Here is a 14,090-nt window from a genome sequence, read left to right as displayed (position 1 = left end):
CCCGATTATACAGGAATACTTCAATAAGTTTGCGAAGCCAAGGCTTCTTAAGTGCATAACCCGTCAAACAAAACTTTGTTAGTCAACTCTTGTTGTAAACAAAGGATAAAAAATTCTACCGGGTGTTCCACGGATTGCCGAACATTGGGAATTTTTTCAGTAGTAGCTTGAGAAAAAGAAAAAAGAGAAAAAAACGCATTTTGGGTTGCTTATATGGTGAGAATTGAAGTGTAATCATCGTGTTGTCTAGTTTAAAATAAAATTAAAATCCCATATGATCAACAATTCGTGGAACACCCGGTACGTGGCGGATGCGAAACATATTTTTATGATAACAAGGTGAAAACTCGCGCGTTCTTGAACTGATTCGTCTAAATGAAAAAATTGGCGCTCCGCCGGAAGAACGTTATTATTGTTTACCACACGCCTGAACTTTTAACATTGTCGTCGCAAAATTTCTAAGAAACGTAACACTCAATACACATAAATACGAAATTCATGACCATTGTCGGAAATGTCGAAATCATGACCTTATTCAAAAAGACAATAAACACTTTCAATAATTCATAACGTCAATGAGAATAATAACGCAACGTGAAGTTTAGTTTGTTTTTGTTTGACCGAAGACGAAGGTTTGTGTACTAAACTGAAATAATAGTGTTGTAATGCGTAGTTTTAGCCATGAAGCGTTTTCTTCTGCTTGGAAGCCTGATCCTGGGAGTTTTTCCGCAAGAATTACCAAAGGACTGTGAATATAAACACGACATCCAAACCTATTTCTGCAGGAAAATTTACGGCGCTTTTCCTAATGTTTTCTATGGAAATTATCATTTAAAATGTGTCGACTGCAACATCAGAATTTTTACGAATGAGACGTTCCCATATTCGAACAATCTCGTCTCGTTTAACGCCTCCGAAAGTGGAATAAGACTGATAACCACAAAAGCCTTCTCAAGCTTAACAAATGTGCAATATCTATACCTACAAAACAACGATATTCGCGATATCGCACCGGATGCATTTTGGGGACTCCGCCAAGTTTATGAAGTGCATTTGGAAAACAACCAGCTCGGGAACCTCGCTCCGGGTTTCTTAAACGATCTAGAAGCGAACACCGTTCTTGTGAGCAACAACAAAATTAAAACCCTCGAAAAGGAAGCGTTTGAAGGGTCGCTAGGAATCTTAATCCTTGACCTGTCGCGGAATCTAATCAAAACGATACACGAAGACGCTTTCGTCGGGTTGGAAAACTTGGAAGTTTTAAATTTGGAACACAACACGATTTGTCATTTAGCTCTGGGGGTGTTTAAACATCTCCACACTCTACGACAGCTTAATTTGGGGAATAATAAGTTGGCCAAGTTCACGATTGGGACCTTCTCGGGACTGCCGAATTTGCACAGTTTAGTTCTTGCAAATAATTCAGTTTCGGCGTTCGATGGGAATATTTTGATACCTTTTAACCACTTATCGACGCTGGATATTAGTGGCAACGGAATTTATTATTTAGACGCGAATTCGATTCATGAGAATGTTCCGACTTTGAAGACGCTGAGAATCGATGATAATTTGCTTTCTTGTATTCATTTGATTAACACTATTCAGTACTTCAAGAAGATGCACGTCCAGGTGGTTAACACAGTGGGAAGATATCATGTGCAGAATGTCATTGGGATTGCTTGCACCGAAATTATTCTTAATCATTCCGTTGATTTTGATCAGTTTCTTAAAGTGGCCAAGGAGGACACGAAACGGTCTGTTGCATTTTGTTAGATTTTTCGGAATAAAATATTGATGAAACTTTGTGTGTTTTTTGTGTAAAAAGTAAAAAAAAAGTTGATCAGTTCAAGAGCAGGTGTAGAGAAAAAAATGATTTGTAAAATGCGAGAATTTTTTGTCCAATAAAGTATTGAACTTATCGCCAGGTATTCAATTAAACTTTTTCATGCTTCATTAGAATTAGAATCCTGCTTTTAACGATTACATAAAGTTGGACCAATGCCAGTAATGCCAACTCTATCAAATAACAATGGAGGATGTTTGTTTGAAACTAGCACATCCCAAATAATGCGAGCGTAATAATGAGAGATTTTGCAACTGAATGTTAAAGTAAAGTCTCAACTCTTCAAAACTTCCGTTGAAAGAATGTAACTATACAATGTATTACTTCCTAGTCTTTTTTATCTGAATTTCATACGGAATATAAAAAAAAAATGGGATAATTTATTTCGTATATGAATCGGAAAACGGCGTGCAAAAAAAATCAAACCAACAAAAACTGCTAGGGTCAAACGAAAAGGTTGAAAACATATCAAGTATTCTCCTGTGATCCCTCGATATCTTACAGTAAGTTTAACATTGATGAATACTTGGCAAACTGGAAAAACAAAAATAATCGTCTGACATCGCATAGTCAAAGTTAAGAGGGATAAAATCAATTTGTTTTTTCCACAGTTGTGCTGTAATTCCGGGATGAACTCTTCAGAGCTGTAGAATTGTTTTCAACATAGAGGCAACCAGAGGCACCGACTTAGGAAGTTTTAATTCAAATTAAAAAAAATGCAAGAGAAATTTAAAGAAAATCTAAAATAGTATATTAAAACACCGAGTTTCATAAGGCAAATTTTAAGGCACGAATCCAAGTTTTATAATAGATGATTGCCTTAATGGCCTTATGAACGAAGTTTTTATATTATTTTTCCTAATTTGTTCTTGTAACAAAGCTATTTTCGCTATTTTTGTATTCGTTTTCAGTCCTTGAATATACATTTCGATACGGAATGTTAGAATAGCTTTGTTTCCATAGCAACTTAGGAATGTTTAAAATACAAATTTAAAAAAGAATTAATTTATAACATTATAACAATAAAAGTTTTCAAAATATGTTGGTTCAGTTATTCGTTGTATTAGAACTTTCAAATTTGTGGTAATTATTACTTGAGGCTTGCTCGTTAAATCAGCCAAATTACAAAATTACTGAAAGGACGAGAAAGAAAATTTTGCTTTTTGGGATATCATGAGATTTTGAAATTGAAAAGACATCTTCATAACTCTGTTATTTCTAGGAAAATAATTTTGAAATTTGCTGAAAATGCTACATTTAACTACTTTATTAGCCTTGTTAAATATCAAAATTTTTGAGAAAACGGGATGGAATTTTAGATTTTTTTTTGTATAGAACCAAAATTTTCGAAAATTTATGTGATATACTTGTAAAATGGGTCTTTTTCGGATTATATCCTTGAAATTTGCCGAGATTACTCGTTTAAACTTGCTTAATAAGTTTGCTCAGTCATAGAATTGTTCGAAAAGCGGGATTTTTATTGATTACCGTAACGGTTTTTTTTATTTTACCTGAACATTTAGGCGATACAAAAAACATCTCAGTTCTCGATGAAGAATTTTCCAGCTTCAATTTAAAGAAGAATTTGAAGAATTTAGAGAATTTAGAAAAATTAATTAAGTGTAAAGTTTCTTTAAATAAAATCGCCAAAATATCTCGGGAAAATGTAAAAGGAATTTTCAAAAAATCTAAAAAGAAAAATCAATAAGAATTTAAGCACAATCTAGAAAAATTAAACAGTACCGAGAACTCAGAAACTTTAAAAAAAAACTAAAAAAAAAACTGAGAAAAAAAATGAACCTAAATGGAAATAAAGACTGTAATGAAAATCAAAAAAATATCAAACGAAAAGTTATGGATAATTCAATGCAAATCTAAATAGAAAATAAAGAGAATCTGTAGTTAATAAGAACAATCGAAAGAATCTGAAAAAAATCTAAAGAAAACTTGTAGATACAAATACAGAACTTATTTACAGAATAACGTATACAGGTCCGGCAACACTTGTGTCCACCCTCAAAATCGTCTTCAATTTTAAAGATAAAATTTTAAAAATTTGCATACTCTCAACAGTTGACAAAGCTCTTGAAGCTGACGCAAAGATTTGTTTTTTATCACTAATGGTTTTAGCGTCGCGACGCCTTAAAAATGTAATTTTTAGTTAATTGTGAGGGTTTGTGATGTCAACCTCTAATTTATTTTTTTTTATTATAAATGAGTTAAAAATATCTCAGTTGTCATTTTAGATTCAATGCAAATTGTCTTCAAAATTTGAGAAAAATATGCTGTTTTATCAAGTTAGTTTCCAATTTTATTACGTCAAAATTGGAAACTACGTTTACACCCATCTGTCAACATCTTGTGTCACAAATGACATCTATTCTTTGGTTCGCTTTAGATTGTAACAAAAGTCTTACTTGGTGAAATTGTCGTCTTGTCGATGTTAATTAATGATTTCTGGTGTCCATAAAGTGCAACATGCCCGTGTTAATCAAAATTAACCTTTATAAGAGTGAATGAAGTGACTTGTAAAATTTTGGTGTAAACGTACTTTGCCGCTGCGCTGTCATAATTGTGAAAACTAACTTGATAAAACAGTGTTTTTTTCGCAAATTTTAAACACAATTTGCATTAGATTTAAAATAAAAACTCAGATATTTGTATCACAGTTATGTTGAAAAAAAATTGAATTCGCGAATTTTTCCGCAAAGACTCAAAAATCGCTAAAAATTATACTTCTTAGGCGTCGCAACGCCAACCAAACCGTGATAAAAACAAATTTTTGAGTCAGCTTCTAGAGCTTTGTCAACTATGAGCGTATGCAAAGTTTCAAAATTTTATCTTCAAAATTAAAGACGATTTTAGGGGTGGACACAAGTGTTGCCGGACCCTGTATAAAAAATCCAAAGAGAATAGATAGAGCCATTCAGAATCGAAAAAAAAGCAGATCTAGAACATCTGAAGAAAACCTGGAAAATTCCAACAGATCCGAGAAACCAATCTTAAGATAATCGTGTCCGTTTTTAAGGACTCAATATTTTCTCATGCGCCCAGGGCCTCCACCAACTTTAATCCTCCTCTAGAGTCACCACAAAGAAGCGACTTTGGAACATCGCCAGAACAAACGTAATATCGTTTGAATTTAATTTAATCAGTTGATGTAGCAAAAAGCGCTGGAATAATATAAAATATTGTTCAACTTCCAGGTTTTCAGGTTTCTTTTAGAGTTCATTTTCGTAAATTTTTAAGTGATAATTTTTTTGATTTTTCGGTTACAAGCTTGTCAGATGCTGTTAGATTTGAAGCCTTTACAAATTTTAGGTTCACCGGTTCTGATTCAGTTGAATTTTCCGGATTTTCTCTGTTTCACATACCCATCGCCCACAATTGCTTTGACCATCAATCCGAGAATAATATTTGCACACCTGCGAATCAATAACACAAGTTTCCATATGTGTACCGACTGTTAAGAACCTTATCTATAATAATTTTCCCCGTATTTTTTTAGTATTAACTACCGTATTTTTCGTGCAGATACACCTATAAATATTGTCCTAAACGATATAAATAAAAGTAGATTACGTGTGATAATAACAAATTTCCCCTAACTTTTTATCACTTCCTTCAGAGTTCCCAGATTTATCCCATAAATAAAACCATTAAAGACAATTTATATTTTATGAAGTCTTCAATTTTTACACAAAACGTTTGCTTTTATCGCGGATTAGGGTCACTGTGATACTTTTTCTCGTAATTAAAATCGTTACACAGAAGAATATTCGTTAATTCCTGAGAGGAGTCCTCAACAAACGCGGTTTTAATGGGGGCTCAGAATCAACTCCTTATCAAATAAGAGAGGGACGTGGTACAGATTAAGCGATTATAAAATCTCCATTAAAATAGGGATTACTCGAGATTTCAGCAAGCGTGTTCCAATTTCAAATAAATTAAATCATAACCGGCAGTACCTGATACGTCTGTCTAAACCAATTTAAACCAGCCTGGAAGTTGATAAGTCATGCATCCTCCAAATGGGATTCGCATCAAACATCTCCTGAATTCTTAATGAAATATTGATCAATCAATTTCACCTGAAATTTACACTAACGATTTCCAATTAAATCGGAAGTGCGTGAACGATGCTCTGGATCCAATTAATAAGACTCCCAGGCGTTGGTGCTTTAAATCGTTACGTTTACGAGACCAGAATGAAGACGTTTAATCTTTTTTATGAATCTCACATAAAACCAGACAAAATAGCGCCATCTGTACGTTTCAGCAAACGCAAGCGCTTCAGGGAGAATCGATGGCACTCTTCAGCGGATTTTCAGTGGTTACAACGCCGGCAGACACGCAACAGCGTTTGCAAGAGACGCTTACTGGTCATGGTACGAAAAAACTACGAGTCGCTAAACCTAATTTTTTTTTCTAGTACGGGTTTGTCAACTACGCTTTGGAACTCTTGGTGGTGAAGACTTTCGGCGAAGAAACATGGGAGACCATAAAGTGAGTAAATTCCACAATAAATAAAAAGTACCGAAATTTTTTTAGGAAAAATGCGGACCTTCAGATGGAAGGGTCTTTCTTGGTGCGCCAGATTTACGAAGATGAGTTGACGTACAATTTGATTGGCGCGGCTGTGGATGTTTTAAGTACGCTTAACTTTTTCAATTTTTTTTTTCTAATAGTCGTTGTAGAGATCCCAGCCAATGCCATTCTAGAGCTCTTCGGCAAAACTTTCTTCGAGTTTTGCCAGGACTCGGGGTTTGATAAGATTCTACAGGTGTTGGGCGCCACTCCGAGGGATTTCCTTCAGGTGAGCTAACAAAAATTTTTTCGCTCCAAAAAAAAAAATCTTCTAGAACCTGGACGCCCTCCACGACCACCTAGGAACTCTGTACCCCGGAATGAAAGCTCCATCCTTTCGTTGCACCGTCCGTCCGGAAGATGGCGCTCTCATCCTCCATTACTACTCCGACAGGCCCGGACTCGAGCACATTGTCATTGGGATCGTCAAAGTGAGATTTGACGATTTTCCGCACATTTAATGCACTTCGTTTTTTAGACCGTCGCGAGTAAATTGCACGGGACAGAAGTCGTTGTCGAAATCCTCAAAACTAAGGAAGAGAGTGACCACGTCCAATTCCTAATAACTGAAGCTTCCGGTCCTGGGAAAGTCCAAAACGCGGAAATTGACGAAATCCAAACTTTGTCTCTTGGTACGATTTTGCGGTTTCGCTTAAGAAAAATAGCAGCGTTTTAATCTCAGATTATTTTTGTGTTAGAGTGATTGAAATCGAAGTTGCGGTTCACGTTTTATGAAAGAAAATCGGTCTTGGAGAGCAGGTGGTTGATGATTGGAAAAGCAGCTGAGAAAAATTGCTTTGTTCGACATTCTATAAAATATTCAAGTGGTAATTCTTCTGCGGAACGTCAAAAACAGTCGGATTTCATTGCGGAAACATAAAAAATGCAATAAAAAAAGTTAGAAAAGACGTGGGAGCCCTCATAAACCAGATTTATACCTTGAGGCAATAAAATTTGACTCGTTCCTGAGATGTTTTTCATTGGGAAGACAAAGATATATGGAAAAAAAATTAATTTCATCGTCTTTTTGTCTCAGTTTCAAACACTTCTGGAAAAACTGGTTCCGCGAATTTGTTTACAAAACACTTCACGCTGATTTAATTATATCTTCAGGAATTTTTCAGAGCCCAAGGTGAACGCAGCCACGTTCTGTCGCGTCTTTCCGTTCCATATAATGTTCGACAGAGACTTGAAGATCGTCCAAACAGGTTCAACAGTGGCCAGAGTGATTCCAAAAGTCACCTCGCCAAACTGCCGCGTCTCAGACATCTTGGACACGGTAATTTTGCAGACAAAAAATCTTCGCTACAACGTAATGAACTTCTTCGGAAAAAACTGCATTGTTGTCAATTCCCAGGTGCGGCCCCACCTGGAGCTGACCTTCGAAAACATCCTCTCTCACATCAACACCATCTACGTGCTTAAAACGCGCCCAGGGGTGATGCAAGTGTTGGCTCCTCCGGAGTATCGCTATCTCCGGCTCAAAGGGCAAATGTTGTACGTCCCAGAAACCGATTTGGTCATCTTCCTGGGCTATCCCAGCGTGATGAATCTTGACGATCTCACCAGGTACAGTCCTATTAGTGCGATTTGTTTGTTTACACGGAGGATTCGCAGGAGGGGTCTTTACATCAGCGACATTCCTCTCCATGACGCCACACGCGATTTGGTACTCATGTCCGAGCAATTCGAGGCTGACTACAAATTGACTCGAAACTTGGAGTTGCTCACCGACAAGTTGCAACAGACTTATCGGGAGTTGGATAGAGAGAAGAAGAAGACCGATGGGTTGTTGTATTCGGTTTTGCCCATTAGCGTGGCGAATGAGTTGAGGCATAAAAGACCAGTGCCGGCGAAGAGGTACGACTGCGTCACTTTGCTCTTTTCCGGGATTGTTAATTTCTCGGCGCTTTGCGCCGCCAACACGGATCCAAAGGGTGTTATGAAGATTGTTAATATGCTTAATGAGCTCTACACGAACTTCGACGTTTTGACGGATCCGAAGCAGAATCCTAACATCTACAAGGTGAATTTAGCTCCTTCAGGACACGAAGAACTTTTCCACTCGTTTTTAGGTGGAGACCGTCGGCGACAAGTACATGGCGGTGAGTGGTATTCCGGAGTACTGCTCCACCCACGCCCGGAACATCGCGAAATTGGCCCTGGATATGATGGATCTCGGCAAATCCGTTCTTTTCGAGGACGAGCCTGTGGTAAATCCCCACGAACCTCTCCACAGATTAGATCATTTTTATTTGCAGAAAATCACGATTGGAATACATTCCGGAGAGGTCGTCACTGGAGTTATTGGTCATCGAATGCCGCGGTACTGCCTCTTCGGCAACACAGTGAATTTGACCAGTCGGACGGAGACCACGGGAGAGCCAGGGAGGATTAATGTTTCCGAGGAAGCGTACAAGTAAGACAACCAAAAAATTCGAGCGAAAGCTAGGAATTTCCTGTTCTAGATTCCTTTGCAAAGAAGACAACTACGACGAGCAGTTCCACTTCGAGTACCGCGGCCCGGTGACCATGAAGGGAAAATCTGAGCCTATGAACGTCTGGTTTTTGTCGCGAGCCAAACCTGAGGAAACACAGTGAAGAGGCGGCTAACCAGGTCAGGCTTGAATACAAATGAGCCGCTGGTTTTAGTACTGGATTGTACGATTTTTTTCCAGAGACGTATCATTGTATTTTTAACGTGGCCACCCATTGAAGTAATGATATTAAATCTTATAAACACAATTTAATTATTATTGAACGTGCGGTTGTGTCAGCACGCATAATAGAAATCCATGTCAGTTAGTATTTTATCGACTGTTGTTGTACCAAAGAGATAAATAAACGATTTAGTTTTAATCGATCTTGTTTTCTTTCAATTCGTTCAAATTTTTGCAGTTTGCGGTTTCAGCAACGCAGGCGCTTGGGGGAAAATCGATGATATTTATCAGGGGATTTTCAGTGGTAACAAAGCTGGCAAAGAGGCAACAAGTTTGCAAATAAAGAATTTTAGAAAATTTAAAAATAGAAAAATGTTCTTTGGGTTCTTAAATAACAGGAAGACCTTCGCCCTTTCGTTGCACTGCTCAGAAGATGGCGCCCTCATACATAACAATTCCGACAGGCCCGGACTAGAAAACTTTACGATTCAGATCCCCAAATAGTAAGAAAAACCCGCTTCCGCACATTTAACGCACTATTTACTCTTTAGCTCGTCACCTCTGGTGCAGATGTCGAAATCCACTTTGTCTTCTGGTGTGACTTCCTAGTTTTCGCAACATTTCATGCGGGCAAAAATTGTAATTAGCGGAAAATCTGTATTATGCGTGAAACACTGAGCTTTCTATTAAAACAAATCGACACCGTTTTAATGATATCTTCGAAGATTGAATCGTATTAGCATGATTGAAATTGGAGCTGCGGTCGGTGTTTTATGATCCAAAAGAAAAGCGCTCGTCGACAGCAGATGGCTGTAATTGGAAAAGCACAGGAAAAAATTGCTCTGTTCGACATTCTATTTAACATGCAATTGGTAATCGAACGTCTTACTTTGTTGCAGGAGCGAAAAAAGTCGACTAAGAAAACAGACATAAAACCAGATTTATACCTTGCGGTCATAAAAATTTGAAACTAGATAAGATACAGTACATCACTTTACACTTTCATCTGTCGGGTTCTTCTAAATCATTTTTAGTTATGACTTGATAGTTAATTTTTCTGGTTGATATCGCTATAGTATTCAACGTCACGTAGCTGCAACTTGCGTAAACTTCTAGTACAGCTTCTGAGAGCTTTTTTAATCTGTCATAAATGGCCCGAGTGTCATAATTCTAAAAATTCCGCAATCTGCACTTTCTTGAAGCATGTAGTAGTTACTTTTATAAAAATATTCCACGGATATGTTTACAAAACATTTTCACGCCGATTTAATTACATCCTCGGAGATTTTTCAGAGCCCAAGGTGAGCGCAGCCACGTCCTGCACGTCCAACAATGGGTTTGAAGATCATCCAAACAGGTTCAACAGTGGCAAAAGTGCCAGACTGTCGTGGACACGGTGATTTCCTTCCATCTGCTCAAAGTCAATAGACGGGAAAAAGGTCGGAGTGGTTTTATGGTATTAAAAAGAGATAAATTGGTGAAATTTTCGTTAAAGCGAAGAGTTCCCACGCATCATTTTACAAAGATTTATTATGAATATGCATTATGTTATCATAAATTTATTTCTAATTATACGCTGACCTTCTTGTAGAGAAACTCAGTAAATTGTTAATATGTTGCATTCGCAACAGAAACAGCGCTTCTAGATAAAATAAATAAAAAAAAAACTGCGAACCAATTTACCTACACGAACTCTTCATTATTTTTTTTAATTACTTTGAATCTCAACTTTCGTGAACCTTTTAATTGCCTATTGTTAATTTGAAACCGTTTTAATGCGAATTTCATGCACATTTCCAGGTCCGGCTCCTCTCAGATCTAACCTTCGAAACTATTCTTCTTCCAACGACACCCCAGCGAGGTGAATCTAGACGACCTTAAAAGGTACAGTCCCACTTCTTCGTTTTATTTGTTTACAAAGATCCGCAAGAGGGACCACAACATTAGCGACATTCTTCTTCTTGACGGCGCACTGGTGCTGGAGGAATTTTAACACGAAACGAGTTTGAATCAAACGGTTTTAGAACGAAGTTTGGGAAATTTTCTTATTAAAAAAAAACTGTTAATATACGAGTAATATCAGCCGCCCCCGCAGCTTTTAGAGGCACTCATCCCGCCAATAAATTAACGTTCACCGATCATAAAGATCGGCAAACAAGAGAAAATGATTTCTTGAAACATCCTCAACATAAAATCGCTCTTAGTTGGTTTACGACCTGTCGAGAGATTAAAATCAAAGTGAAATTCATATTCGATTTAACTTCCCTAATGGCGTTATGCAGTTACGACATTGTGTAACATGCCTCATTTACCGTACCATCTGGAATATTAAGAATCCGTTTTACATAACATTTCAAAACGAAGAATTTATTCGACTGGTTTTAAATATCTGGTTGATCGTGGAAATTACCGAAACGCGCCAGATGAGCAAATGTGTTCTATTTTATGTCTCATAAAATGAAATAAATCGGTTTATCAGCCTGATCGTGTTTCATTCTCATTATCTTTCGACACAAATCACGGAGGTGGATTTTTATAATGTTTGTTTTTCTTGAAAGAGTAAACAGAGGCGTTGGTAATAAATTCCAGTAAATTCTCCAAGAAAAATGGAGTACTTCGTAACGAAATTTCTCAAATTAAGACACGTGCCTTTTGTTCAATCATAACAGAAGAAATTAATTAGCTGAATGTAAACCTTGCAGGTGATAAAATCAACGAGTTAGCACATTCTAACATAATCGCTTACACAATCTTTGCCGAAAGTGTCACGAAATCCGACGTGCTCTCACCATTTTCTTATCACAATTCTACATCTAGCCGGAAACGGTTGGTGACAGTAAGTGGTTTACCGGAACGTTGCTTCACCCACGCCCGGATTATTGCCACAGGATCTGTTCTTTTCGGTGCTCAACCGGTCACTTTAGTATTCTCATTTATTTCCAATAAGTAACAAGCTCAACAATTTTTTAATCTTGCATTATATCCAAATACTTCTTGAGGGAGTTTGGAAGCGACAGCGCAAGTATCCCGTTGGGCAACTGGTAGTTCTCCCATAACCGTCTCCTGATGCAGCACCGGGATAAATGTTTAAGTTCCGGGACTTGAAATCCGCATCGCGTAACAGGAATGATAGCATCATCTATCAAATCGGAATAATTTTCAATAAGAACGCTCCTCTCGCAATGGATCGTTGAAATCACCCGCAGAACTATCTGAAGACAAGCAACAATGTTGTACGGGTAAACGTGACAAAACTCCATTAATCTCTTGAGGAGGTACTCGATCTGATGGTCATCAACCGAAGCGCCGTATCGTAAAAGAATATGAAGTTTATCGGGCACCCCCAATTGAAGAGCGATTTTCGCAGGGGTTGGAGAATCTCCCCCGCAACTCTCCATCGGAACGTCGATGAATCTCACAGTTTGGTCCGTTTTAGTTTCAAACTCCAACCCTCCATTTGTTGCGTGGTCGATGAAGTAGACCATTGCTCTAACATTCTCTTCTTGGCTATCAAAATCGCTTTTCCACCCCGCGATGTAATAAGGCGCTCTGTTTCCGAAAATAGCCCCAACGAAGATTCTTTCAAACGTTCCTTCGCAGACATAAATGTTTTCCAGGAGCGTCACAACAGTTCCTGTGTCTTTCAATTGCCAATCGTAGCACACCTTCACTGCCACGTACAGGATATTGTGGAATCGACCCATCATGCATACGGAACCATTCTTGGCGCGGTTATCTTCGTGGTAACGTATTATTGCAATGATTGCATCATGTACTGCAGTTTCTTGGGCGTAATTCATACCTACAATTATGCAATTGGTGGCTGTGCGAGATTCTACGTTTTACCTTGAATGCAGGCTTCAATGAGGGTGCTTATGTAGGTGACCATCATGCGGCGGTTTTGGCGGTCGTGGAGAGAGTTGCGGGGGCTGGAGTTGAATTGGTCGAGGTAGCATTTGACGAGGTAGTCCATGGATGTGACACAAGTTTGACAGAATTAAATGAGGGAGTTGGAGAGAAGTGGGCTTTGTTGCGAGGGGTTGTTATTAGATTTGGAAGTTGGAAGGTTTCTTGCCGGATTAACGAGTGACGCAGGAATTACTCGCAATTCCAAAAATATTGCGGCGTTTTCTGGTTTGGAGCATTTAATATTTTTAAGATTCTAGAAATCATTTAAAGAAATTAAAATGGAATTAGAACCAATCTAAAGAATTGAAGTGTCTTAAAAATGGAACAAATGAAGAAAAAAATTCAAAAACTGAAAAAAACGCTGACGAGATAATGAAATTAAATTAATTCAAAGTCTAGAAGTTAAAAATGTAAAAATCTGTTGAAATTCAAACAATATTAGAAAATTCGATGATGTTTAAAGTCTGTAAAATTTAAAATGATTAGACAAATCTAACTGTTGGATTACAAGGAAGGATGAAAAAAAATGTAAAGAAGCAAAAGAATAACATAGAAACAAAGTAATCCAAAAAAGTTCAAAAGAATTCTAAGCAAATGAAACACAAAAAAAGTCAAAAATCAAAAAAATCTGAAAACTTGAAAGAATACAAAGAACACGCAGAAATCCAAAAAAGTTTGGTCGAAAGAATAGGAAAAATCAAAGAAGCTAAATTAAATGATTAAAAAAGCAAGAGTCCAAAAGTTCTCAAAAATTTAAAAATTTGTTGAAATTCAAACAAAATTAGAAAATTCTATGATGCTTAAAGCCTGTAAGATTTAAAATGATGAGAAAAATCCAACTGCTGTATTATATGAAAGAATAAAAAAAAAATTAAAGACGCAAAAGGATATCATAGAAACAAAGTAATCCAAAAAAGTTCAAGAGTTGAAAGAACACAAAGAACACACAAAAATCCAAGCAAGTAGTCAAAAGAATAAAAAAAATAAAAAAAAAACTAAATGAAATGATTAAAAAAACAGAATCAGAAAGTTCTCAAAAATTTAAACATCTGTTATTCTATAATGCTTAAGGTCTGTAAGATTTTAAATGA

General features: G+C 37.1%; 3 protein-coding genes across 3 annotated transcripts; 2 read left to right on the top strand and 1 right to left on the bottom strand.

The window, feature by feature from the left end:
• The first annotated feature begins 411 nt into the window (after positions 1 to 411).
• Positions 412 to 1,872, top strand: LOC148166421 (uncharacterized). Its single transcript, XM_088048946.1, has 2 exons — positions 412 to 632; positions 680 to 1,872. The coding sequence occupies exon 2, from the start codon at positions 682 to 684 to the stop codon at positions 1,771 to 1,773; it is 1,092 nt and encodes a 363-aa protein (XP_087905072.1). The 5' UTR covers positions 412 to 632; positions 680 to 681; the 3' UTR covers positions 1,774 to 1,872.
• Positions 1,873 to 5,982: 4,110 nt separating this feature from the next.
• LOC148166420 (guanylate cyclase soluble subunit beta-1-like) lies at positions 5,983 to 9,289 on the top strand. Its single transcript, XM_088048528.1, has 12 exons — positions 5,983 to 6,231; positions 6,276 to 6,349; positions 6,395 to 6,495; positions 6,541 to 6,659; positions 6,706 to 6,861; positions 6,909 to 7,062; positions 7,555 to 7,709; positions 7,788 to 7,999; positions 8,048 to 8,456; positions 8,506 to 8,643; positions 8,692 to 8,849; positions 8,899 to 9,289. Exons 1-12 carry the CDS (start codon positions 5,983 to 5,985, stop codon positions 9,029 to 9,031), a joined length of 2,058 nt encoding a protein of 685 aa, XP_087904654.1. The 3' UTR covers positions 9,032 to 9,289.
• A 2,716-nt stretch (positions 9,290 to 12,005) lies between these two features.
• Positions 12,006 to 13,845, bottom strand: LOC148166419 (uncharacterized). The gene is made up of 2 exons (XM_088049238.1): positions 12,937 to 13,845; positions 12,006 to 12,892 (listed from the first exon to the last, which is right to left on the bottom strand). The coding sequence occupies exons 1-2, from the start codon at positions 13,061 to 13,063 to the stop codon at positions 12,057 to 12,059; spliced, it is 963 nt and encodes a 320-aa protein (XP_087905364.1). The 5' UTR covers positions 13,064 to 13,845; the 3' UTR covers positions 12,006 to 12,056.
• Between the last annotated feature and the right edge of the window lie 245 nt (positions 13,846 to 14,090).

Source organism: Gnatocerus cornutus, unplaced genomic scaffold (assembly GCF_029298725.1).
Source record: "Gnatocerus cornutus isolate USDA-ARS CGAHR unplaced genomic scaffold, icGnaCorn1.1 ctg00000023.1, whole genome shotgun sequence".
NCBI lineage: Eukaryota > Metazoa > Arthropoda > Insecta > Coleoptera > Tenebrionidae > Gnatocerus > Gnatocerus cornutus.
This window is presented reverse-complemented; position numbering and strand designations above follow the sequence as displayed.